This window comes from Lissotriton vulgaris, chromosome 9 (assembly GCF_964263255.1).
Source record: "Lissotriton vulgaris chromosome 9, aLisVul1.2, whole genome shotgun sequence".
Classification (NCBI taxonomy): Eukaryota; Metazoa; Chordata; class Amphibia; order Caudata; family Salamandridae; genus Lissotriton; species Lissotriton vulgaris.
In genome coordinates this window covers 558,125,911-558,151,826 of record NC_141697.1, presented here as the reverse complement: position 1 = coordinate 558,151,826, position 25,916 = coordinate 558,125,911, and the positions used below count along the sequence as shown (strand labels likewise).

Sequence of the window (25,916 nt, the reverse complement as noted above, 5' to 3'; positions counted from 1 at the left end):
GTGTTGGATAACAATATACATGTTATTTCAGCACTAATGTACCCTTTAGGTTGCACATGCGCTTTACGGATTCACATGTTTTGTTGTATTTAAAGTTAATTTTTGCGTGATGTATCATGCCGCTTTGGGGAGGCTTATTATTACTAGGCCTGGGTGGTGAACTTCGCTCCGTTCGCGGAGTTTGCAGAGTTTTATGCACTCTGCACTCCGCAGAGCTTGCGGAGTGCAGAAAACGCCGCTTCGCGGTGTGCAGCGGAGTTCTTTCCCCTCTCGCGATCGCGAATGGCGAGCGGGAACGGTAAGTTCGTGAGCGCGAGCTGCCACTCAGGTAGAACTTCCACCTGAGCGGCAGGAATAACAGCACAAACTGCAGTTCACACTGCACTCCACCACTCACTGAACTTCACTGAGTTTTTTTTTGTAACTTCGTGGAGTTCCGTGTAGCAAAACTCTTCGAACTACGACCAGGCCTGATTATTAATTTAGGCCCCGGGGCCGTACGCTATGGCTGTTATGTGTCACTCATGTAGAGTTATTGCCAAATGATAAGGCCTTTTTTGGTCTTGCGCCTAGCGTTGCAGTGCGCAGCAGTGCTCGCGCAGCATGTAGGGGCTTCTAAAAGCTGACCATACGCTCGTGCGTGTGCTTTTCTTTTCGTCGGCTGCAATTGGCTTTTGCGTGCATCTTTTTAAAAAAGACAGCACGCAATTTGCCAAAGGCGGGCGTATTGCCCTGCCCATGGCCTATTGGTGTCGGTTACCCGCAGGCCCGACATCTGTTTGCGCGATAATAGGAAACATGTCTCGGTGTGGCGCGCGCGCTCATCGCTCGTTTAAAAAGTTATCGCCTACTTCCTTGTTGTTCTCGCTCCTATCTTGAATGCGTGCCCCTCGTTTCACTTACTAACAATTCACCTTCACGTATTTGAACATGTGTCCGTACTGTAAGTGGCTTTTTAAAGAGGAGCCATTCCGAAAACAAGTGAGAAGCATGGTGTAGCATTAAAAAATAACCATTCGCAGACTGCCGCTCATTTGAAGAAAACTCTTAACTCTGTTTGTGCACAAAAGCATCTGGGTCTTTCCAAAGTGTGTGAATGTATTTTCAAGCATACTTTGTTTACGGAAACTTGTCCCAGTTGAGGTTAAGTAAGATCGGCTTATAAGCTCTGAGCAAAGTACAGTATAGAGAGCGGAATGCAATGTGAAGCATGCCCTTCAAGGAAGAAGTATATAACCAGCATTTGCCATGCAATAGGTCTCGCATTTACACGAGTTTGCGCTAGTGGCAATGTAAATGACAATAACTTTCATTTATGTTTTGGTTTTTAAAACATAAATAAAAGGCACTGTCATTAACAATGCCAATAGCTCAAGCTTGCGTAAATTCGAGACCTATTGCATTACAAATGCTTGTTTACATTACTGCTGGTACCTCTGCCTGATGCGCTGAGGTGATCGCTGCTGATGGTCTTGAATGGCATGGCCAACAAGGTAATCTGATGTGATTGGGTTACTATTACAACACTAATATTAGTCACTCAGGAAGATTTGTATTGAATAAAAGTGGCTCGTACTGCAGAAAAGGTTAGAGACATCTGGTCTACACGTAGAAAGAGTGAAAGATAAAATCCAGCACTAAAAGAGCTACTTACTGTGACATCAGAAATACTCTGTCAGTGGGAGTTTCATGAGATGCAGGGTAGCAGCAGGGCACACAGCCAGCAGAAATCTGAAGCCTTATTATCCCTTGTGGGAAAGCAGTGGAAACCTGTAAGCGTGGCCTGGGATACCCGCAGCAGCCTTGGCAAAACACTACTGCAGCCAGTGATGACCTTGCCAGAGGTAAACAGGTAAACTCTCGGTAAGCTGAGGACTAGTGTGCGACTTTTAAGGGTGCAATAAAACAGGGGAGATCAGCTAACTATCCAGGCCAACGGCCTCTGAGGGTAACACGCACAATTTTATTGTAGACCTATTTCCAATGGATACTTCTAACGGCAGATTCCCCATCTTGTGAATAGCAGAAGGTGCCAGACTGGATCCATAAATACTTGAAATAGCTTCTACGTGCTAGCAGGTGGTGTCATCAGCCTCCGCTAAGATTCTGGCCTGCATCCGAACTTAACACACACAGCTGCATATAGGCACCACCCTTGTGCACTGTGGTCAGTTTATTCATTGGTCTTTTCCATCCCCCTCAGCCATGGAGCATGACTGACAGTATAAAAACCTTGCCCATGTGTGAATCTAGTGTGAAACATTATTAATTCCCTAAAGTCCACTCCACAAAACGGATAGAAGGGCACGCTGTGAAGAATCTGTGATCAGATAGAGCAGAGCTTTAAGTGGGCCAGGTCTCATTGGTGCTGAGCACCAGCAGTTTTTTAAAGAGGTCCTCGCAACGGGTCTCTATTGGGCTCTGTTTTGTGCCCTGGCACAGGCGGTCAGTTTTTTTCCGGACTGCAGAGACAGCACACACATCGATGTGTGCATGCTCACACTGCTCATTTGTGAAGAAGTTACAGCATGACGTCATGTCAGGTGAGCATTCTAAGGGAAGGGAAATCCTTTAAAGAGTCATTTTTTCTCTCTGGATTTCTCTTCTCTTTTTGAAACTCAGGAGCAGCAACATCGTCCTGGGTTTTTTCCAGACCTCAGTGACCGCAGGCACATGGATGTGCGAGTACTCACATTGCTCACTTGTCACTAGTGGAGTTACGGCATGACGTCATGCCAGGTGATCGTTGTAGGGGAAGGGATATCCTGTAAAGAGTCATTTTCTCTCTGGATTTCCCTTCTCTTTTTGAAACTCAGGAGCAGCAACATTATCGTTGTGTCACCAGGGCCTTAAGTGGAAGCTTTTTCAATATTTTATTCAAGCCACAGTTGCTGCTTATTTATCTTATGCAACTAACAACCATTGACAAAGCCAATAGTCCTGATTTGTAGGTTTGATGTTACTTGTATCATATATCTAGATGCAATGACAGAAACAGCAAAAACCAAGTCGGGCAGCACATTATGCTGAGCACAGATTTTTAGCTCACATGTTTAAGCCACTCCCTTAATTACATTGGCCAGGCCCCTTTGAGAGCCCCCCCCCCTGTTTTTCATCCCACTTAAAGCCCTGAGATATAGTATCCACTAAAAAGAGCACTACTGAATGTAAGTTGTTTTTTTTTGCTCAAAGATACTTCGAACTGCAGATTGCTCACTTTCTGGAACAGTACCATAGCAATGCTCCCTTCCAAGAACATGGGTCTAGGGAGTAGGGTGACCAACCGTCCGTAAATTTCACGGACAGTCCATAAATTGGACCTCACGTCCGTTGTCCGTGAGGATCCCTTTTACGGACGCCTTTTGTCTGTAATTTTGGCCTTTCTGGGAACAGAGCTGTTCCCCTGCGAAAGGCCTCAGCCCCCTGATGGGGCTGCCTTGCACTCCTCTGAGCACAAGAGCAACCCCACCCCGCCCATTGTCATTCTGTATGCGGCTGATGATTGCCACATACAGAATGACAATGGATCAGTCTGGGCTGGCACAGCATGTGGTGGCTTCCTCCAGCCTCGGGCCATCAGGGCATTCTGTCACCTGGAAGTGCAAAAACGTCCATGCTGCTGCTAGGTGAGATCCAGTTAACCAAAGGAAGGCGGTAAAATTCAAAGGAAAGGATTAAAGTTATAGTACAGCAGCCATGGTTGCTGCTTTTTTATTTTATGCAACTAACAACCATTGATAAAGCCAATCGTTCTGGCTTGTTCTAGGTGCTACTTGTTGTATTATATATCTGGGTGCAATGACAGAAGCAACAAACATACCAGTTGGGTGCTACATTATATTAAGCACAGATTTTTAGCTTATGTGATTTAAGCAATACATTTTATTACATCGAACGCCCTTTTGGAGAGACCCCCCTAGTTTTTCATCACACTTAAAGCTCTGGAAACAACACCATGTCACAGTCGCCCCACGTCCAGGCACTGTACATCATGCATGACTCATGCCTTCCATTTTTTCAGATTGCCTTTGTGCAGGGGCATAGTGAACCCTGCCCCACCCCACCCCTTGCTTTAGGAACTACAGCGAGGATGGAGTTCTTCATGGGTCTCATAATTATTGTGAAAAGGTGAGAGAGTAAGTAAGTGAAGGGATGGGTGGATGGATAGCTGGATAGATGAGTGAAATAATGCATGGATGAGTACAAGGGTGGGTGATGGGAGAGTGGATGAGTGAAATGATGGATGGATTGATGAATTGATAAGTGAAAGGGTGTATTGATGAATTGATAAGTGAAAGGGTGTATGGATGGACGGATGAGTGAAAGGGTGGATGTAAGGCTAAATGAGTGAATGAAAGGGCAGGTAGATGGACAAAAGGATGGATATATGAGTGAAGGAGTGAAAGGGTGGATGGATGAGTGAAAGGATGGATGGATGAGTGAAAGGATGGATGAATGATAGGTTCAATGGATGGATGAGTAGATGGATGGAAGGATGGATGGCTAAGTGAAAGGGGAATTGAAAGAGAAAGGGGGATGCGTAAATCGATGACTGAATGGGTGGAAGGATGAGTGATTGGCGTGATGAATGAGTAAGTGAAAGGATGGCTGGATAGGTAAATGGCTGGATGGATGAGTGAATGAATGGATTGATGGGTGAAGAGTGTACATATGTATAGGGTGAAAGGGTGGATGGATGGACGGATGAGTGAAAGGGTGGATGTAAGGCTAAATGAGTGAATGGAAGGGCAGGTAGATGGACAAAAGGATGGATAGATGAGTGAAGGAGTGAAAGGGTGGATGGATGAGTGAAAGGGTGGATGGATGGGTGAAAGGATGGATGAATGATATGTTCAATGGATGGATTCATGAATGGATGAGTAGATGGATGGGTGGGTGGATGGAAGGAAGGATGGCTAAGTGAAAGGGGAATTGAAAGAGAAAGGGGGATGCACAAATGGATGACTGAATGGGTGGAAGGATGAGTGACTGGCTAGATGAATGAGTAAGTGAAATGATGGCTCGATAGGTAAATGGCTGGATGGATGAGTAGATAGATTGATGGGTTGAAGAGTGGATGGATGAGTGTACAAATGGATAGGGTGAAAGGATGGATGGATGGATAATGGATGAGTAAAAGGGTGGATTGAGGGATGGATGAGTGAAATGATGGATGGAAGGATATGTGATGGATAGGTTTGCAAATGGTTGAATATGGACATGGACGGGCACACAGATGGAAGGAGAGAATGAATGGTGAAAGACTGAATGATGGATGAAAGTATGATTACACATTGTAAGCCTCATTACCTTAAGCAACATTTCCTAAACATTGACTTTCACATTTATATGAGTGATTATCTCTATATAATATGTGTGTGTTGTAACACACTCCAACACTCTGCCTCTGGATGAGTAGCACTATAGAACAAATTAAATACACATGAGAGAGGGTCTATGTGAAGATGAGGGGCGCCATTGGAGGGTGGTAGCAAGGCCATACTGGTGGGACCGGGCATCAGGCGTTTTCTCTGGGAGCTGGAAAGGTGGGGGCGGTTTTGTTATCATAAAAAGACCCACACATTTGCTTAAAGCTGCGCACATATTGACAAAGCATGAAGTGCACAATTGTCTCAACCTAATATAAACTTATTTTCACTTGTACTTTAGTGGTTGTCTATTTACTTACTTATATACTATTGCACAACTTCCTCTGATGTGTCTGTAAAACGTAACTTTTGTCCTGAATTTTGACCTCCTGCCCTGAATTTTTGTCCTGAATTTTGACCCTTTGTCCTGAATTTTTACACTCACTGTCCTGAATTCGCACCCACGCCAGTTGGTCACCCTACTAGGGAGTGGCCTTTATACCAAGAGGTCCTGCAGGACCGAGCAGGCAAAATGACACCCCTGCGAACTTGAGAATAAAGACTGTTGTGGTGACCAACCGTCCGTAAATTTCACGGACTGCCCGTAATTTGAGCCTCTTGTCCGTTGTCCATAAGGGTTTCTTCCACGGACACCTTTTGTCCGTAATTTCTGACATTGGTGTGAGCTGCCCCCTGCAAGCAGCCTGTAAGTCTCACTGCAGGGGGCAGCTCACGCTCCTGCTGTGATCTGTGGCCTGCAACAGCCCCTCCCTGACCTGCCACAGACTGCTATCAGGCCCATTATCATTCTGTATGTTGGCCTAGTTATCACATACAGAATGATATGGGGCCTTTCTGACCAGTGACAGCATTTCGGATCGGGTGTTTTTTTCCAGTGGGGGTGAGGGGGAATGTAAGGTCTGAGAAACCTTTGGCTGTGATCTTTTCCTTCACTTTTTTTTTTTAATATGCCAACGCAGGTGTGTTTCACTCGCAAACACAACAGATGCAGTGAGTGTAAGGTTCTCTCAACCTAAAATAAACTTATTTTGACTTGTGCTTGTGTTGGTTGTCTATTTACTTATGCACTATTGCGTGAATTCTTCTGATGTGTATGCAAAACGTTCCTTTTATCCCGAATTTTTATCCTGAATTCTGACCTTCTGTCCTGAACTTTTGTCCTGATTATGATTCTTTGTCCTGAATTTTTGCACTCGCTGTCCTGAATTTGCACCCATGCCAGTTGGTCACCCTAGTGGGGTGGCATATTAACAGGGAGAGCTGAGCCAGAGATCAGTTCGGGTTCTACGAGCCCAAGCCGAAAATATTTTCCAAGTAAATCGCGCAACAAACTTGTAAACACGGAACAAACAGGCTTTACATTTCAAAAAGGTTTTCCTTGTGACGTGGGAGTTTCACTTTAGTACACTGGTGTATATCTCTGAGCTGCGAGTCATTTGCTCGAAGTGATACATTTCTTAAGATGAACTTAGAAGCTTTCATGCCTATACCCAAACCACTGTGACGACGATGCCAGTAGTGAAGCAAGAGGCAGGTCAGGTGCCATCAGCCTGCTATACGTAGCTCACTTGCAAGACAAGATTTTTTACACCGCAGATACAGAAGTGATGTAGTTCAAGGTGCTGATAAAGGAGGCACAGTAAAATAAGAGATACCCTAGGATCGTAAAGGTTTTTCAACTGCGGTGAGGAAGCCGGGATTGATCACAGATTTCCTGTCTTCACACTGCACAATTTAGCCATTAGACTTTCATGACCGGGTTTGCGCTCTGAAAGCTTTCTGCATTTTAATTTAGCCCTCAGACTTTGCTGATGGCAGACCCTCTGCAATAAGATGGTAGGGAAAGCGGGCTGGAAAGGCAGGTTTGAGTAAAGAGGTAAGAGCGTGGGCAGCATAGCAAGCAGAAGTCATTAGCAGGCTCGCTCGCTTTGAGTAGGGTGACCAACTGGCATGGGTGCAAATTCAGGACAGTGAGTCTAAAAATTCAGGACAAAGGGTCAAAATTCAGGACAAAAATTCAGGATAGAAGGTCAGAATTCAGGACAAAAATGTGGGACAAAAGGTACATTTTACCGACACATCAGAGGAGGTCGCGCAATGTTACATAAGTAAACAGACAACCAACACAAGTACAAATCGAAAATAAGTTTATATTAGATTGAGAGAACCTTGCACTGCATCTGTTGTGTGCCGGAGTGAAACTTAAATATCTGCGTTTGCATATTGGATGCACCTGGGTAACATTAGCCAAAATGAAACCACCACCCTCCAGAGCTTGGCCCCAGGTGAGGTGACAGGAGCCCATAAACAAAAACAGTTTGCCATGCCCTGGGCTCTGCAGGAGCAGTTGCCGTTGGTTACATTTGAAAGTGAACGTCATTAGGAGCGGTGGTGGCAAAAAGAATGGGCAAATGGTGCCTTTCCAAGATTATTTGAGAAATTAAAAGGTTAATAATGCAATTGTGAAAGTGTAGGTTTTACACCAATAAGGAGATTTTACGTAGGGAACCGCTTATTTAGTATAACCACTTAGCTGTTAGCTTGTCTGACATGGCTGCCCATCTCTCTCTGCTCTGGCTCCTCTCGAGCCCCAGCCTCTATCTTCCCTCCTGCCAGGCCCTACTGTTTTTGTGTTCTCCCTTATCTCCACCTAGTTCCTAGACAGTCAACCCCTTGTGCTGCCTGTGTTCCCTCGGTTCCAGCACATTGTTTGTTTGCTAGAAGTCTCCTGTGCTATCGTTTGACACCTTTACAGTGCTCGTATGCTCCCTTTCCACCTGATGCTCTTTCTGGGCCATCAGCCTCCTGTGCCTACACACAGGCATGCATTCACCTATCCTGGCCATGGGCCCACAATTCGCCGTCTCTCCAGGTCGTATCCACCACCAACATCCATGCATTCACCTGTCCACCCACACCAAGTCTGCATGTATCAGTCCAACAATACAACTGCTTCAATCTCCCCACAACACTGTAGACACCCACAGCTTTGAACTGCCTACTCACCCTTCTTTTCACAGCCATCAATCCACACATTCATCCAGCTGTCATATAAATATGACTGTATGGGCACTTATATGTCTTGTTTGACTGAATGCATATCAAAATACATTTCTCTGTGCGTTTCTGAGTGTATATGGGCATCTTGGTATTGTCTAGTGCATATGGGGAGCTTAGATGTGTTTTTTCTGTTCATGCCGTATACAACCATGTTACTGAAGAACATTCAACACATAAACCTAAACAAGCCGTACCTATTGGCTTTGCCAGTGTTTATTTGTAGTGTGGCATAAGCAGTAACCCACCCCCCTCTTGTGATGTGTGGTGTTTGTAAAAAAGCAACCAAACAACAATGCTGTTAAAAATAAAAAAATCAAGGAATACATTAATTTTAATACAATGGGGAAGGAATGGAAAGTGACAAAAATCACAGGTATAATGCTAAAATATACCTACTTACACAACAAGCAAACATGTTGCAGGTTACCAGTATGTTTTCCAGTAGATTCATGAGAAGAGTTGGATATTGCTCCCTGCTGTTGGTACGGGAATTATTCCAAGAAGCACACACTGGTTTAAGATATCTCCTGTTCTGGCAGAGTGCCAACCTTACATCTGAGGAAATCTCCCAGAAGTCATTGTAAGCAAAATACAACGTGGCCCAAGTCGTCATTATCAAGACAGAGCTCTTCACAAAGTTGCCCTCTCCCAAGTACAAAGGAATTCCAGTGCCTTCTATAACTGATCCAAACAGGGCATACCACAGACAAAAAGCATGTGCAATGCAATAGGTTTCGCATTTACGCGTATTTGAACTATTCACATTGTAAATAACAATTCCTTTTCTTTTTGTTTTCGTTTTAAAACATAAATATAAGGCATTGTCATTTACAAGGCCAATAGCTTAAACTCGCATAAATGCGAGACCTATTGTATTGCAAATGCTTGTTATTCATACCTCTGCTCTTCCAGTCGTCCACTGAGTAGTAGTTCCACTACACCTCAACAGTGCTGAGCGAGTAGGAGGCACAGCATAAACAGGAGTATATAAAGCTTCACTGGCCCCTGATTAACTGAAGCCATTAATGGAACCCCTTAACCTTAAAGATGAAAGTGGCATTGCAGTGGCAGCTGGTAACACTCACTGAGCAATGCTGCTGCACACGATCGATCCATGAGAAGAGCAGTGAGTGAAAGAGGAGGCCCAGCAAATGCTGTCACTGGCCCATTATCCCTCCGTATGTGATAATTAGGTCAACGTACAGAATGATAATGGGCCTGATAGCAGCCAGCAGCAGGCCACTGATCACAGCAGGAGCGCGAGCTGGCGCCTGCTGTTACATGTACAGGACTCTCAGACTGCTTGCAGGGGGCCGCTGAAATTACGGAAAGAAGGCGTCCATGAAAGAATCCTTCACGGACAACGGACAAGAGGCCCAAATTACGGGCAGTCCGTGAAATTTACGGACGGTTGGTAACCCTAGTTTTGAGTCTGAGGTTCCAGGAAGACCTCGAGCTGAGCCAGAGCCAGGTGTTTGGCTCGAGCGTGGCTCGAGTTTCCAGCGGCTTCCCCACCTCAAGTCACCACTGCACCTTCTACTGTACTCCCAATCATCACCAGCAGGTGGCGGTAGAAGCATATTTTCGTTTTGTTTCACGCCCACATTCAGATGGATTGTAGTGCTAATAAGAAAGTGACTTTCCAGCCACGAGGTGGCCTGGGCACCATTTGTGGCCAGAGGGCGGTGGGTCAGTTGGTAGGGACTTTTTGTGTGCCTACCAAGCACTTTCATAGAATGATAATTTCGCTATCCTAGTATCTTTAGTGAGGGTCATAACTGCCTTAATAATTCCGATGTGAAGAAGACATGGAGCCTGTCTTAGATGATGAACAAAGCTGTTGACACCGTTAATTTTGACATCCATCTTGAGTGACAAAGAGTGTGATGGGGACGATGGCAATCTTTACCACTGTGCCTTCTCCCCTTTTGGGAGTCCTTTTCAGGCGCAGTCTTCTTCTCAGAGGGTGCATAAGAGGATGTTTATTAAAAAGTCCTTTTTAGGTCGAGCCTAAAGCCCATATTTGCCATTGGCTTGTGTCATTGTCTATCCTAAATGCCTGCCTCTGATTCGAAAATAGGCATTTTAGTCCCCACCTTAGTACCGCCTCCTCTTCATTTGTCACCTCCCATGGCGACTGGCCCATTTACTTCGGTTGTTACACTGTACGTCTTATTTAGACTGTGCACTATTTTCTTTATTCAGTTTCTCATATTGCAGGCATGACGTGCTTTGGTGCCTTCTTTACCCCCCTCCCGTTGTCGTGCCTTGTTTACCCCCCTCCCTCCCTTTGTCCGTGCCTTCTCCCTCCCCCCTGCCCGTGCCTTCTCCCTCCCAGTGCCCTCCCCACCCGCCCGTTGTCCGTAATGCCTACCATTTGCAATGCAATAGGTCTCGCATTTACGCGATTTTGAGCGATTGGCATTGTAAATGTCAATGCCTTTTATTTGTGTTTCGGTTTTTAAAACATAAATAAAATGCATTGTCATTTGCAATGCCAATAGCTTAAACTCGCGTAAATGCAAATGAATTACATGTGTCTCTTAAGGGGATACATAGACTCTTCTCCGGGTTGCCTTCCCATGCTGATTCCATGGAGTAATTATTTGTCTTGGTGACATAATTCTTTTGTTGATACATTGAAAAGCACTATTTCTTCCTTCTCCTAACTGGTGAACGTTGACCAGGCCCAGCATAGTTCCCACACCCTCTTGCTATGCAACTAGGGCCTCAAGCACTCCTTCCTCCTCCGGTAGAGTCCAAAAAGGCATGACATCATCACTGTTCGCTTTATTGTCCAAGGATGTATAATTCTGCCAGGTCTGTCCTAAGTGGCTTGTTTCTTGATCTTTGAGTGGCATTGGTGGGAGCTTGTTTAGGGTCATTGGAAGGCTTGGGCAAGATGAGGCTGTCCCGTCAAAAGAGTGCTCCTTTGTTCGGGGACCGGCTTGTTGAGCAGAATGTTGGAAGAAGAGCTTCCTTAATTGTTCGGATGTAGCACTAGGAGGCAAAGAATGTAGGAGGGGGCATCCAGTAATCCAGTACATCAACTGATGATAGCACACTAAGATACACCCAGCATTTCAAGGCAGTGTTGAAAAGGCATTCAGACGTCAAAAAACCCCATCTACAGAAATGACACAACTCATTATAAGTAGGCCTGTTGGTAAATGGAAAACGATTTGTCCCTATGGCCTGAAAGCACAGGTGGGCTGTCAGACCGATGTAAGCCTAAAAGAAAATAGAGCGATATTAGGACTTGAATATGTAATGTACTGGAGCAGTTAGGCTATAATTTGTGTGTTATGTTAGAAATTGTATGTTGATTTATACCATCCCGATGTCTCAAAGCCTTGGGGAAGGAGAAGAATGGGGGTAAGTGGTAGGGAAGGCCATGGGCATTGAAAGTAGGGCCTGGGAGAGGGGGCACTCAGACTGGATAGAATGAGCTTTCTGAATTGAGTAGCCTACCCCAGATTACTATTATCTCTCTTGAGTGGTATTGTCATATTGTAGCAGTTTGTCTACGCACTGGCCTGGTGAAGCAATAAAGTTTATTTCTACAAAGATTTGCTCTTAAATTAGGATTGGGTGAACAGAGGAGTGCCACAGAAAGTTTATGCATATTCCAAGTATTTGCCCTCTCGTCTTAAGCGAGGAACCACCTATTACAGTGAGAACAGCTCTGCCATTTATATCATGCATAGATAATGGGCATAGGAAAAAGTATTTATGCATTCACACATTTTTTAATTAGTGTGATACAGTGGGCAGGGACTGAGCAGCCAGCCTGAGTTTTCCCTTTTTGTTTTCTGACTACATGGCGATATAAACAATATCTAGTCCTTTGCCAATTCACTGAATGTGTGAAGACCCACACTTTCTTAGATGAACCAAAGGGCCAGTGGTCACCTCTTTCAACTACCAGCCTATCTCCCTTCTACTCTACCCAGCAAAATCATGGAAAAGATTATAAAAGCCTAACTACTCCCCTCAATGACACCCACCTCTTCAACGCCACCCAATCCGGATTCAGGCCCAACCACAATACAGAGACTGCCCTCATCGCCCCAATGAATGACATCCAGATGATCATAGACTGAGGTGACACTGCGGCCCTACTGGACCTTTCTGCAGCTTTCAATACCCAATCCTTACTCAACAACTGCATGAAGCTGGATTTAAAAACCTGCACTTCACTGGATTTGCTCCCTCCTGACAGGCCGCACCCAGTTAGTCAGCCTGGCCACCGTCACCCTGTCCACCTCATCTGCGGAGTTTCACAAGGATTCACACTCATCCCCTACCCTGTTCAACGCCTACATGGCCGCACTCGCCACCATCCTCTGCGCCCACGGAATCAACATCATATCCTACGCTGACAATGCATGGACACAACCTATCCGGGGGGTAAATATCAGAATCTTTATTAGACGTCTTGCCTTGCTCCGCATCTCTAGGTATAAGCCAGAGGTACAGCAGCATTTCCTCAACCTGCCCTTTTACAGGGAACTCCTATTTGTCACCCAGGTTGATGAGATGCTGGAAAAGATATATCGTCAAATTTATGGGTGCTCTCTAAGCCCCGGCATCCAAAGGCTCCTTTCAGGTGCAGTAGCATTGAGAAGGTGCCACGGCAACCTCCCTAATCCCATCCATACCAGAAGTAGCAGCAGTCTTTCCACCAGCAAGCAGGCAGAGCTTCAACCAGTGGTGCCTGTAGTAGGAGCAGTAATAACAAAGGCAGGGGCAGCTCCGGCAGAGGAGCTTCCATCTAGAAGCACTGACTTGTTCCACCTCCCCCCCCCTCCCCAATTACACCTCACCTTTCAGGGGAAGATTCCTAAATGTCCTCTCTCATTGTGATGAATACATATCAGGTCAATGGATACTAGTGGTGGTTCACCACTGTGTCTGCCTAACCTTTTCACAAACCCTCCCAACATCCCACCCTGTATACATACAAGAGAACATCTCAACCATCAAGAGGAAAAAGTCCAAGAGCTCTTCCACAAAAGAAATATAGAAATCTGACCCCTCAGCACTGTGGCAAGGGTGTCTACTTTCTATACTTCCTCATCCGCATGAAGGGTAGCTTCATAAGGCCAGTCATGGACCTTAGGCCCCTCAATCAAAACATCCTGTCGGAACACTTCCACTTGACAACCCTGCAGAATGTAATTCCCTGTGCTCCAACAAGGCAACTACTTAACGGAGCTAGACCTGAAGGGCATCTGCTTTCAAATCTCCTTCCATCCAGCCCACGGTGACTTCCTCCACTTTGTGGAAAGTGTCCACCAACACCAATTAAAAGTGCTTCCCTTTGGAATAACCACGGTTTCAAGGGTATTCACAAAGTGCCTAGCAGTGACAGCTGCCCATTTAAGGATAGGATACATCCAGGTTTTCTCCATCCTCGAAAATTGGGTGATGGAGAGCGCAGGCAAGCAGCAATGCCTAGCCCAAACCCAAGCAACGATCTTCTTGCTTCACCACATATCAGTACATGGCACTTCAGCTACCTCAAGCTACTATCCATACACCTTGTACGTACTGAAGGCCTTCTTTGAAGGGATTTGTGACAAAGTAGTCCTGGTCAAACAGGTAACATGACTGCCATGTGCTACCATCAGAAACAAGGCAACATTCACTCTTCCCCATTTTCAGCCGTAGCGCAAGAGACCGGACACTTGGCTATTGGCCATTACATACATCTTCATGCAAAGTACTTTCCAAGAGTGGACAACAACTTGGCAAACCTGTTCAGCAGTACACATCAACAAGTTTACAAGTGGGAAATCCACCTCCAAGTCCTACTCCAGTACTTCTATCACTGGAGTACCCTACAAATGGACTTATTCCCCTATCCGAAAATGCAAATTGCTCAAACTTCGGCTCCAGGTAATCACATAGACAGTCCATGGGAAATGCACTATGTTTGATATAATTGAACTGCTCAAGGATCTTTGCCTGTGCTTTTCCACCGCTTCTGTATTTGGTTTTGAAGATGCAGCAGACATCTCTAACACTTATTGTGGTCACCCCCAGGTGGTACAGTCAGCCCTGGGACTTAGCACTTTTAGAGATGTCAATCAGCCCCATGAAAAGTGTTAGCAGATTCACCTGTTTCCACGGGAACGAAGAAGAATCCCTCTACCTCCAGTACACAGAAACAAGAATGTGATAGGGAACACACTCCTGTCAACTGTCCCCTAAAAGTATGAGGGAAAAACCCAAGGAGTGTCCACCACTCTCCTCATACGGGGGTCAGCATACAGGAAGAAGTACTTCAGGTGGTGGTCCAGGCTAGGAAAAAGAACAGGAGGTACTATACAAAACACTCTAGACATACAGGTAAGTACTCAGAACATTGACATGTGTGATTGTCGCATGGAAATTCTTACCCCAAATGAAGTTTGTGATCGCAGTAAAGATGAGTTCTCAGCTCGAGTAGACGCCCTGAAGAACAGGGTACCAAGCCAGGAAGGGCAGAACTCACAAAGGACTCACACACTCAACGTACAAGAAGGAAAAAAGAAAAGAGAGGGAATGAGGTGTACCGACCGACTGTTCAGGGGTAAGGACAGCGGAGCAGTGACACACTCAAGAGGAGAGACACCCAGCCCAGAGGGAGAATCAGGGCGGAGCGCTCTTTCTCAGTAGGATTAACACCAAAGTTTACAAAAGGGGCACTTCCGATTGTTAGATAAGGAGATAGCAACCTAAAACACGGGCTGAGCTGAACGCCCGCTAAATGCGTGGGAAAAGGTAGAGGGAAAATGCCAGCGCCCGGCCGGGAGCAGCGAAGGAAATACCGGCAACAGCTTTTCAAGTCTCCAGAAGTACACCGCCAAATGAGGGCCAAGAGAAGGGTTCCAAAAAATATAATCAGGAGATTATGCCAAGAAAACGAGGAGCAGCGAACGCTGCTGCAACGCGCTTCAGAATCAGGAAGTAGGAAGGGGGCGTGGTGCCAGAACAGTAAGCCAAGCAACGGCTACGTTCCGACGCGCCTCTTTACGTGCGCCAGCGAGGGTCTGGAAAGTCTCTTAGCCATAACCCCAGTGGAAGGGATCAGGTAAAAAGAAGAGGGAAGGAGGATTCCGGGACAGAACACACATATCAAGGTCTACGAGCCAGCCCAAGTCTCCGTCTCCTAACAAAAAGCTCCCAAACAGTCCGGGCTTTCTCACACGCAACCAAGGCTAGATAAGTCACCCTGACCACAGGCAGCTCAATCTAGCAATCTGGCATCTGAGGTTTTACTGTTTAGCTGTCTACGCCTACTGCACAAATGCATGGACATTCTGCGGGAAGCTCAAAGACCTACCACAGGGTCCTGCTACGCCACAAAATGAAACAATTTAATCAATTATTGCATTCCCCATTCACCTAGACCCGCCTAAATCTAGTGTCCAAGCTGCATCTGCTATCTCTTTTTATCTGACAAGGTCAGGCCTTGCCTTCAATTCTATTTGACTGCATTCTGGGGCTTCGACTGCATACATGCAAAACTGGAAACATTCCTCCCTCTTTTGTATCACAGTAATCAGTACCTTTATAAAGGGCATGAAGACTTCATCGCTCCCAGAGTCCTTCCTGCCCAGGTATGGAACTTCAATATGGTCCTAATCAGGCTCATGGTTCCTCCCTTTGAGTCCTTGTATTCTTGCACCTTGCCATTCCGCTACTGGAAAGTAGCTTTCCTTGTCGTCATAACATCGCTCAGATGCATCAGTGAGTTGCAGGCTGTCACCTTCCTAGAACCTTTCATTCAAGTCCACAAGGACAGGATCGTTGTAAGAGCCGAACCGAAGTTCCTCCCTAAAGTGGTTTTCCTGTTCCATCTCAACCAAATGATAGAGCTGCCATCCTTTTTTCCCTCAACCAGACTTGGTAGGGTGACAGTTCTTCACACCTTAGATGTTGAGTGCACAGTCCTATATTACTTCAGCAGGACCAGGCCCGTCTGCAGGCCCAATCAGCTATTTGTAGCCTTTGCGAAACTTCACAAAGGCCAGCCTATTTTTATGTGCAAGATCAGTGACAGTTCAAACAGGCAGTTTGTGAAGAGTACATAGTTTGATTAGAGACATAAGGAGGATAATGAATGACTGTGTGTAGAAGCATGGGGTTTGCATCATAGACCAAGGGGAATGAATTTGAGCTGGGATGGTAGGACTCACTGGGGAACTAGCCTCCATTCCCTCACCCCAGCCTTTTTTGAAAAAACGTATGTTAAAATGCAGCCCATGACTGGCGCTGTGATTAACATCAATTCTTTCAAAAGGCCCACAATCAGCCTTGTGCTTTTAAACTTGATGCATTTCTTTTTCAAACTCAGTGCAGCTGTGGGGCTGATTGTGGGCTGCATTTAACATAAATACTTTCAAAAGGCAAGCAATCTGCCCCACAGTCGCACTCTATTTAGAAAATAAATACATCAAGTTTAAAAGCACAAACGTGTGCTTTCAGATGATTCTGAAAGCGCACCTCATGTTTATAGGCTTGCTGCATTTCTTTTCTAAATAGATCATTGCTGATTGTGGGCCTTTCAGAAAGTATTTGTTAATCACAGCACCCGTCATGGGCTGCATTTAACATAAATACTTTCAAAATGCCACAATCAGCCCCACAGCCGCGCTCTGTTTAGAAAAGAAAGGCAGCAATTGCACAATCGTTTTCTGCTTTTTGGCAAACAAATGCTGTCCCAGTATGTGCTGTGTGTGTGCGCTTCACACACAGCACTGCGCGCTCGGGGACACAGAGATGCGCGCGCACCTTACAGAGAACAGTGTTCGTAAGTTGAGGTATCCGCTAGAAACTTATGTATTCACCAGAAATATTGCTACCAAACGTAACTGTAGTTTCCTGTTGCAATATACAGACAACATTGCAGAAACGTTGAAAATGCACTATTTTGGAATTGCTCTAGGTTTTACTGATAACTTTCTTTTAGATAGCGCTTGTAGTTTAATGATACATAGAGCCAAAGGGATAACTCAATGAGCTGAACATTTGTTGCTTGAACAACAGGGTGAACGACAGTTCGCAAGTTTGAAGCACAACAAGGATGACTCTGCCTTCCACCTTCCCATAGATCGGTAAATTGATTACCATCAGAAGGTAACAGAAACATCTGTTATTTACGTTGCCTTGTAGTAGAAGTGTGGTATGAAGCAATACAAAAAAATGCTATTATTTATACCACATTTCTGGGTTTTTTCAAAATGCTATAAGTAACACATGGTACTAATACTTAGATTAATACTAATCACGTTACCAACATTGAAAGAACAGAAGGCTGAACCCACTATACTAGGATTGGAATGTGTGGCCTTTAGATCAATGCAGAGGCAAGTGTTAACTCGTTAACCAAAAGGGAATAAGGAACCACTCAAATAATAACAAATATGTCCTCTCTTGTAGCTATCATTAGATCATTGTCCAAAAAGTGTACAGCTTGCACAATGAAAACAGAAGCCTGCAGGTTAGTTTTAACATGTCCTTGATTGAATCATATAGAATGGCTAAAATCTAAAAGCTGAATTGCAATTTTAGGAACTTATTTATAGGCTAAAATGCAGACTTCTCCATGTTAGAAAATGATCTGTTCTTGCCAAATTAATGTGTGTTCTTGGCTTCTTTAGTTTTACTGACAAATGTAAGTGTGCTTAGAAGTATATATTTTGCAGTGTGTGTTATACAAGAACATGTATTAATTCACATGGAAGCTATGCTAAACATATCCATATATTTCAAGTTACCCATTCCTGGTGTGAGGATTCTGTTCGCTCCTTGTTTTTCCTTTGCTTTATGGTGCTTGTAGTTTTACTATTTAATCATAAATGCATGACTGGAGGTTGGAGAATGTTAAGAGAAAAGTAGACATCTTTTTGCGCTCCTCTGCTAGACAGTGGAAGGGAGGGATTGTTATGATAGTGTTGGAGGTAAGAGCACATGTTGGCAGAGGTGGGCGTTAAGTTTGTGGCTGAGCAGCGTTAGAGCAGGAGTGTTGCCGAGATCTGAGGACAGGTCATTCCAAAGGTAAGATCCCATCTTCACTCTGCACCTGTTTCCTCTACCTGAAACAGATGCAGTAGTTTTGGAGAGTTAATGTGGCATGGTTGGATGTTATGGCAGGGGAATTGTGGAAGGTAGCAAGAAATCAAGGGCCTATACAACCTGCAATGGCTTTGAAAATATATAAATTAATAGCATTGTAATTCACAAAGCCAATAGCTTACACTTTTCTAATGCGAGTCCTATTGGCTATGGCAATGCTTATTGGTATCAAGAAAGGACAGTGCTGTTGTGGTGCTGAGTGATGATGTGGTTGGGCTGAGTGATGTGGTGGTGTATTAGAGTGATGTGGTGGTGTTCCAGAGTGATGTGGTGGTGTCCCCGAGTGATGTGGTGGTGTCCCTGAGTGATGTGGTGGTCCCCCGAGTGATGTGGTGGTGTCCCTGAGTAATGTGGTGGTGTCCCTGAGTGATGTGGTGGTGTCCCTGAGTGATGTGGTGGTGTCCCTGAGTGATGTGGTGGTGTCCCTGAGTGATGTGGTGGTGTCCCTGAGTGATGTGGTGGTGTCCCTGAGTGATGTGGTGGTGTCCCTGAGTGATGTGGTGGTGCCCCCGAGTGATGTGGTGGTGTCCCTGAGTCATGTGGTGGTGCCCGTGAGTGGTGCCCCTGAGTGATGTGGTTGTGTCCCTGAGTGATGTGGTTGTGCCCCTGAGTGATGTGGTTGTGCCCCTGAGTGATGTGGTGGTGCCCCTGAGTGATGTGGTGGTGCCCCTGAGTGATGTGGTGGTGCCCCTGAGTGATGTGGTGGTGCCCCTGAGTGATGTGGTGGTGCCCCTGAGTGATGTGGTGGTGTCCCTGAGTGATGTGGTGAAGCAGCACAGAGACTGAAGCCAAGAACACGCAGGGTTGAGTGCTACAAAGCGCGTTCAGTGTATCAAAGCACAGAATGATGGAGCTGGGAAAAAGCAAGGGGAAACAGGAAAACACAGAGAAGAGTGTATAATGATAGAGGCAGCGAGGGCTGGGGCTTGGACAGCAATCAAGTACTGGGTCGAGAAGGCACTGAATGGGAGAGCACAGAAAACACCCAGGGCCAAGGAAGAACGATTCAAGCACACAAGCAAAACAAGCTCTCGGCATTGCTGTGGCAGGGGGTGGGTGGGACCTTTGAAGTCTGATGCGGGGGCAGGGGAGCAGCGGCCTTTGAAGTCTGATTGGGGGGGAGCGGCAGCCTTTGAAGTCTGATGCGAGGCACAGACAAATGGTGGTGTGTGACGTGGCTGGCGTTGTGCACGCGCATAGATCACATGAACTGTGCCTAGTCCGCCGTTTTGGTAGACTGTTCTTTTCCCCTTACTATAATCTCGCCGGAGCATTGCGCAAGCGCATTGTCTCAGGCGAGACCTATAAAGGTCTCCTGGCGCTAGCGAGTGGTAGTTCCACATCGTTCAGATATAGAAAATGACTTAGGAAAGGGTCAGTTTTACCAAATGCTGTTCATTAGTAGTGTCCTTGGGAAGTCTAGTGATAGACTCACGGCTACTAATTCTACGGCATGTACTCATTAGGCTTATTCCTCCTCGTTTCATGGCACCACCATTGCAGCAACAATTCCAGGCGTGTATAAAGCACTGTTTGAGCTTCTTCTGGCAGTGCTTCCTCAGCACTATATAAAATCTCCAGTGTGACATTACCAAAGCAGTTATCAAAGCTTTAGGATTTCATCTGGTGGAAGATTGTCTCAGCAGGGCTCACTCTCCGATAGTGCTCTGCTAGTGCCTTCTCTTCGGTACAGTGCCTCAGCTTTGTGAGATTATCTCAGTGGTGTCTTGACAGTGCTAATGTGTTCAATATGTCCTTCCTACAGCAGTGCGATTTCGATCCAGGCAATTCTCATGCCTCGGATATCAGCTAGCGTCTTCTCAGCAATGTCTTTTCTGCAATGGTACCCAGCCTTCTCAACTGAAGAGTTCCTGCACAGAAACCTCTATGCTAGAGGGATCTTCATCCAGCATTGCCTTGTCGGTACTTTGCAAATCCAAATGATGCCATCCTTCTACAACAGTATCTTCTCAGAGTTAAAGTGCACCATCAGTGCTCCATTCATCTACCACTACTTTCTCGGTGCTTAAAGTTTCCGTATGGTGTCCCCCTCAGCAGTCAGTGTGGCCTTGTTGATAAAGGGTTGTGGCACTGTGAAGTCCTGATCTTACATCGGTGTCTTCTTGGTGGTATAGGAATCCATCCGTGTGATCTTCTAGTAGCTTAGTAGAATGCTCGCCATGTCCGGTTTGTCTGGCTGTGCCATCTCAGGACTTGAGCAGTGTAAATTTCTTCCATCCATGTTTCCCCTCTACTTTACTTTAATATCCAAATCCTACATGCCCCAGAAGTGCCTTCCTAGTGGTTTAGGAACACAGCAGGGGGCATTCATTCAGAGATTCATTCTGAGTGCAGTCGGGTCTCAGTAGTTAAACGTTCATCAGACACATCATGTCAGTCAATGGCGTAACACAAGCCCCTGCAGCTCTTGGGTGCGGAAGGGCCCCCAAGCTCCAGGGGCCACCCTCAGCACAATAATCTGGCCGTAGAGCTCCAGGTTGAGTCCGGATGGGCCCCTCTACGAACCTTGCAGGGGGGCCCCCTCAAGTTTCGTTACGCCAATGATGTCAGTGCTTATAGATCTCTCATAGTATGACTTTCTACTAATGCCTTATCAATGTGGAAAGGATTTTCCCAGTAGTGCTTTCTTGTTGCTGTAAAAACATTAAAAAGCTATTTTGATTTTCCAGTTTTTTTTTTCATTTTCTCACTATTTTTCAGAAAAACCTTGGTCTTCCAAGTTCTGATACTAATACCAATACCAATTTTGATAGAGTTGGTACTAATGTGTCAGGACAGTACCTGTTCCCCTCAGCATTTTAGATCCTCATACACCAGTGTGTCTAAACATCGTTTGGTCTATCTCTGCAGGGATCCATTTTAGAGATGTCCCTTTTCCGTAGAATTTTAGTGCTTGTCCTCTCGCTTTGGAGGACTCCTCTTGAAAAGTTAGAGAGCATTTGCTTCCAAACGCATTCATATGCCGGAGTTTAATGCTCATGGGACATTGACCTGACCAGTTGCCCTGTGGAAACCATGATGATCATTCACCCTCAGTCACCTACAGAGTTTCTTTGTTTCTTTCTCCCTGCAGGCACCAAACGCTGTGGGAGCGATACATGGGAACCATCCGGAGCTGCCTGTTGAAGATGTACCACGACTGACCCTGCTGGCAGAAGACTGTGTGCCCATACTGACAAAGCATTGGACATCACCCGTGGCTAAGCACCGGCTTTTTCCACATTACTGGACAAAATGATGTGGCAATCCTTGCACGCTTGTCAGGATCTAGCACCTTTCTCCTTCCTTCCCAACCCCCGAAACATATTATTTATCGAAAACTGACTTGCCTCCATAAATAAATTCCACATTTTCTTCATTGCACGTTTTTTTCAGTGGGCAGTTCAAAGGGCACCGAAGGAAATCTACCTGTGTACTTGTACATCTATTGAAAGAAGATACCCCTTTGACCTGACTTGTCTTTAATTATACCAGATTGTGAAGTTTCAATTTTATATATTCCAAACCAGGAAGTATGAAGTCGATCTACTGCATTTTAGGAGACCCGTTGGTGCTCTCTGTTTAATCTACAAAGCACTCCTGCCTAGGAGACTTGGGCTGTTCCGAGTGGATTACCCATTGAAGGTTGTGACCAATAGGTGCATACTTTTATACCCCCAAAATAAAATAATTGGAAATGAAATGGATGACAAGAGGCCAAAAGAAAGTGCTAACCCTTTGCAGTGGCTACATTGGAAACAGGTTATTCAACTTGTTAAATCTGCGCCACAACAAAAATAAACAATAACCCGAAGCATAAAACGTATGGTGTCATTTGCTTTATTCTTGGAGTAATCTCTCCTATAAATCTTTCTTGTTCAGAATCCATAGTTGAACCACTGAAAAGACCAAGAGGATGGAAGTGTCACCCACATTTCTCTCTAATGTTCCTGCATAGCCCTGTGGAAATTTGGGTGTTTGCTTAAAAATGCATAATTGCCTCTTCTTGAAAGCTGTGTGCCCAGAGAAATCCTTCTTGAGTCAAAATGAGGAATTTCAAAAAGTCCATGGAATGCGTTAAGGGTTCTGAGAAAATCATTATAATTTGGTGAGAAAGCGAGCAGGTAACCGCAATACAAGGATCTACTGCGCTGTATATGACCTGTGGTGGTTGGAAGTTGAAATTTGAACGATCTATTGGCATATGGTGCAAGAGAAGTATAAAAAATGTTCTTTTTAGATATCAAAAAAGGCTGCTATGTTACTATTTTTATATATAGTTCGGCTGCCACCATACCCTGGTGGCTTTGTGGCATTAAGGGCATGCTTTTGAATAACAGGTACCACCACAAACTTCTTGAATAATAGCCACATTTTTATTATTTTATTACTATTTAGGGAAGAGGATGTAGCGTTAATCCTGAGCTGCTGACTTTGGAACTGGGGAACCAGATTCAAGACCCAGCGTTGGCTCAACATACTGTGATTCTCAGCACATCACTTAATCTCCTAAGGCCTAAAAAGATTTTAAAAACTAATCTCACCTTGTGTAATATAACTGTTGCTCATGTAAAGCATTCCAATGCCCTTGGGCTGAGTTTGCGCTATATATAACTGCGATAAGCATTATTTATGAAGCCCCAAAGGATTTCCAGTTTGAATCTACTTCTGAATCACAGAATCGAGATTGGTTGTTGTTTGTTCATACATTTAAGATTTGGAGTGGCTGTTTACTCAATCAACAAGCTTCAAAAAGTTGAAAGCCACGAGCCAATCATGGTTGCTTGGAAATTGTTTAACGTAAATGCGACCGTCGGACCGCTAGCGTTGCATTCGGCACTACTCTCCGGCGCAACTTTTTGAAGCTTGTTGATTGAGTAAACGGCTTTGGCACATTTGTTCCAATTCCACCAGCCACAACACCCGTTTTCTAATTAATGCGATTGAGTATCTGTACTCCATTACCCAGCGTCTTTTATCTTCTTCCTGACGGACTCAGACCCGCTTAGACTTAAAACACAAAAGAAAAATTCATTCTAAACGTCCGGATCTATGCCGACAATTACCTTCGTTTGGTAGAGTCCACTCGCCTTGGCCGTTTTAACATCGAGATTCTCCTGGGTTCCCCATTATAAAGATTAAGACCTGTACAGTGTCTATATCAGATAAAGACAATCGAGTTCGTCATTTTCCACTGATCCGTTTCTTACAACTGGCATTCTCACTCAGTGATACTACATAAGGCCCTGAAGAGAATCCCAGGAAAACCAGTGGGATTCGAAACGCGTAGGCTTCTGCCACATCGTGTCTGCGAGAGCGACAGGATGATCCATTTATTTTTCTCTAGTCGCTAGTACAATACCAAGTGTCCTCACCAAAAAAGTTTCTTTTTGTAGATTTAATTAGGATTGTACAGTTAAAAGTCAATTGCTTTTCAATTATTGTAAAACTGTAGCCGCAGACAGTGGTTTTCTGTTCTCTTTGTAGTATAGATTGTACATATTTTTAAAATTGCAGCCTTTGTCCCTGATAGTCCCTCCCCCTGACCAGTGTGAATGTGTATCGAATGTGTTTTTGAATGCCTGTGATATGTCTGGAATCTTGTATGACTGATGATTAGTAATCATATCCCCAATTGTTGTGTGTCCTTTTGTAAATATGTTTCGCATGTAAAAAATGAAAAAATTAAAGTTTTCTGTTTTTCTAATAATGCTAAAATAAAAAGCTATTGAATAGTAATTCCCGTTCTTGATTATACTTTCAAGTTCTGTTTGGTGATTTGTCTTTCCAAAATTACGCATATCAGCACTGGCACCTCTCTTTTGTTTCTTGGTAATCCGGCTCAGCTTTGCTGATTAGAGCCACCCCGTAGTTGTTTTTTCGTCGTTAGAAATCTCTACAGCATAACATAAATGTTGAAATATTTTTGTTCGAGGCATGTGAGCTGTAGATCACATGCTTTGCATACTCCTGCCATCTAGTGTTGGGCCTGAATGTTTGCAAGTTGTCTTTTGTCTTTGAAGAAGTCTTTCCAGTCACAAGGTAAGGTTACTTCTCCTTTTGGTGATAGTGCTCATGGTCATTGACTCCATTGTTAAATGGTTTTTTTCTGCCACCGGTTTTGGACATGTATTTTTGCGCTCCGGTTCGGAATCATTTCTCGGGTTTCCCTCGGTGCGCAATCCACTCTACCCTCGAGAGTATTGTTTTGAACGCATGTCTATTCGGTCAACGAAATATCCATTTCCGAATGGAAAGTTTTGTGGGCGGCCTTCAGGCCTAACCACATTGGCCCGGTTCTTCATTGATGGACCAGACTCCATTTAAATTCTGCCCTCGGTGCCACGCGAAGTACCCGCATACCGACTTGCACCAGGTGTGTAACTTGTTCTTCTCTCCAGAGCACAGAGAACAAGACTGCAATGCGTGAAACTCTTTTTGAACCAAGAAAAATCTCCGAGATCGTCTCGCTCGACGTCGGGAGATGCAGCGCCAGCATATCGACAACACGCCGGATATCTTCGGCGAAGACTTCGAGCATGATGATCCACGGCCAGTGGCAGAGGAAGAACAGGCCTTCGAAATGTCTGACTCCGATTCAGAGTTGGAGATAGATGTTGACGATGTGCCGCAGGGACAGGGTGACGTGAGTACAGAAGACTCCTTGCCCTGTCCACCCATCCCTCACAAATCTAAGGCTTCGGCACCCCCTTTGCCTTCTGGCCAAGGTTGGCACCGAAACGATGTGTTCGAGGCATGTGGGCTGCTGAATTCATATCTGTGCATAGATCGCCACCTAGTTTTGGGTCCGGATGATTGCACATTGTTTTCCTGGAAGAGTCTTCGAAGTATCACGAGATAGGTGGCTCCTCCCCCGGACTACAGTGCGCATGGGCATCCTCTCCATCCTCAGGTTGTTTTTTTCTGCCATTGGGTTCGGATGTACTTTCTTTACTCAAGTTCGGAAACTTTTCTAAAGGCCAAAAGGCCTTCGGGGTAGTCGGTATTGTTATTTCGATCGGTGGCGAGTACTTTATTCCAGTTCTTTTCGAGCAGGACGTCGAAGAGAGCCGCGTGGCCTTTTCGACACCAGAGGCCCGATCGTCGATGGAACGGAGCCCGTTTAAACATTGCCCCCTTTGTAACTCTAAGTACCCACACATCGATGTACACCCGGTGTGCAACAAGTGCTTATCACCGGAGCACAATGAGGCCAACTGTCTAGCTTGTGCTCAATTCAGGTTGAAGAAGACGCTTCGGCGCGCAGCGAGGCAGGGGATGACGAAGCCAGCGCCCGACCCGGTGAATAACTTCGACGAAGAAGACGATGAGGTCGTCGAG

General features: G+C 45.2%; 1 protein-coding gene across 2 annotated transcripts in view; it reads left to right on the top strand.

Moving 5' to 3' along the window:
* The window catches only part of FIBP (FGF1 intracellular binding protein), a 155,001-nt gene extending 131,781 nt beyond the window's left edge, over positions 1 to 23,220 (top strand). For both annotated transcript variants that reach the window (XM_086938077.1, XM_086938078.1), the window contains one exon: positions 21,670 to 23,220. In XM_086938077.1, the coding sequence (XP_086794203.1) occupies positions 21,670 to 21,739 (70 nt within the window). In that variant the 3' untranslated portion in view covers positions 21,740 to 23,220. The remainder of the gene's footprint in view (positions 1 to 21,669) is intronic.
* Positions 23,221 to 25,916: the final 2,696 nt, after the last annotated feature.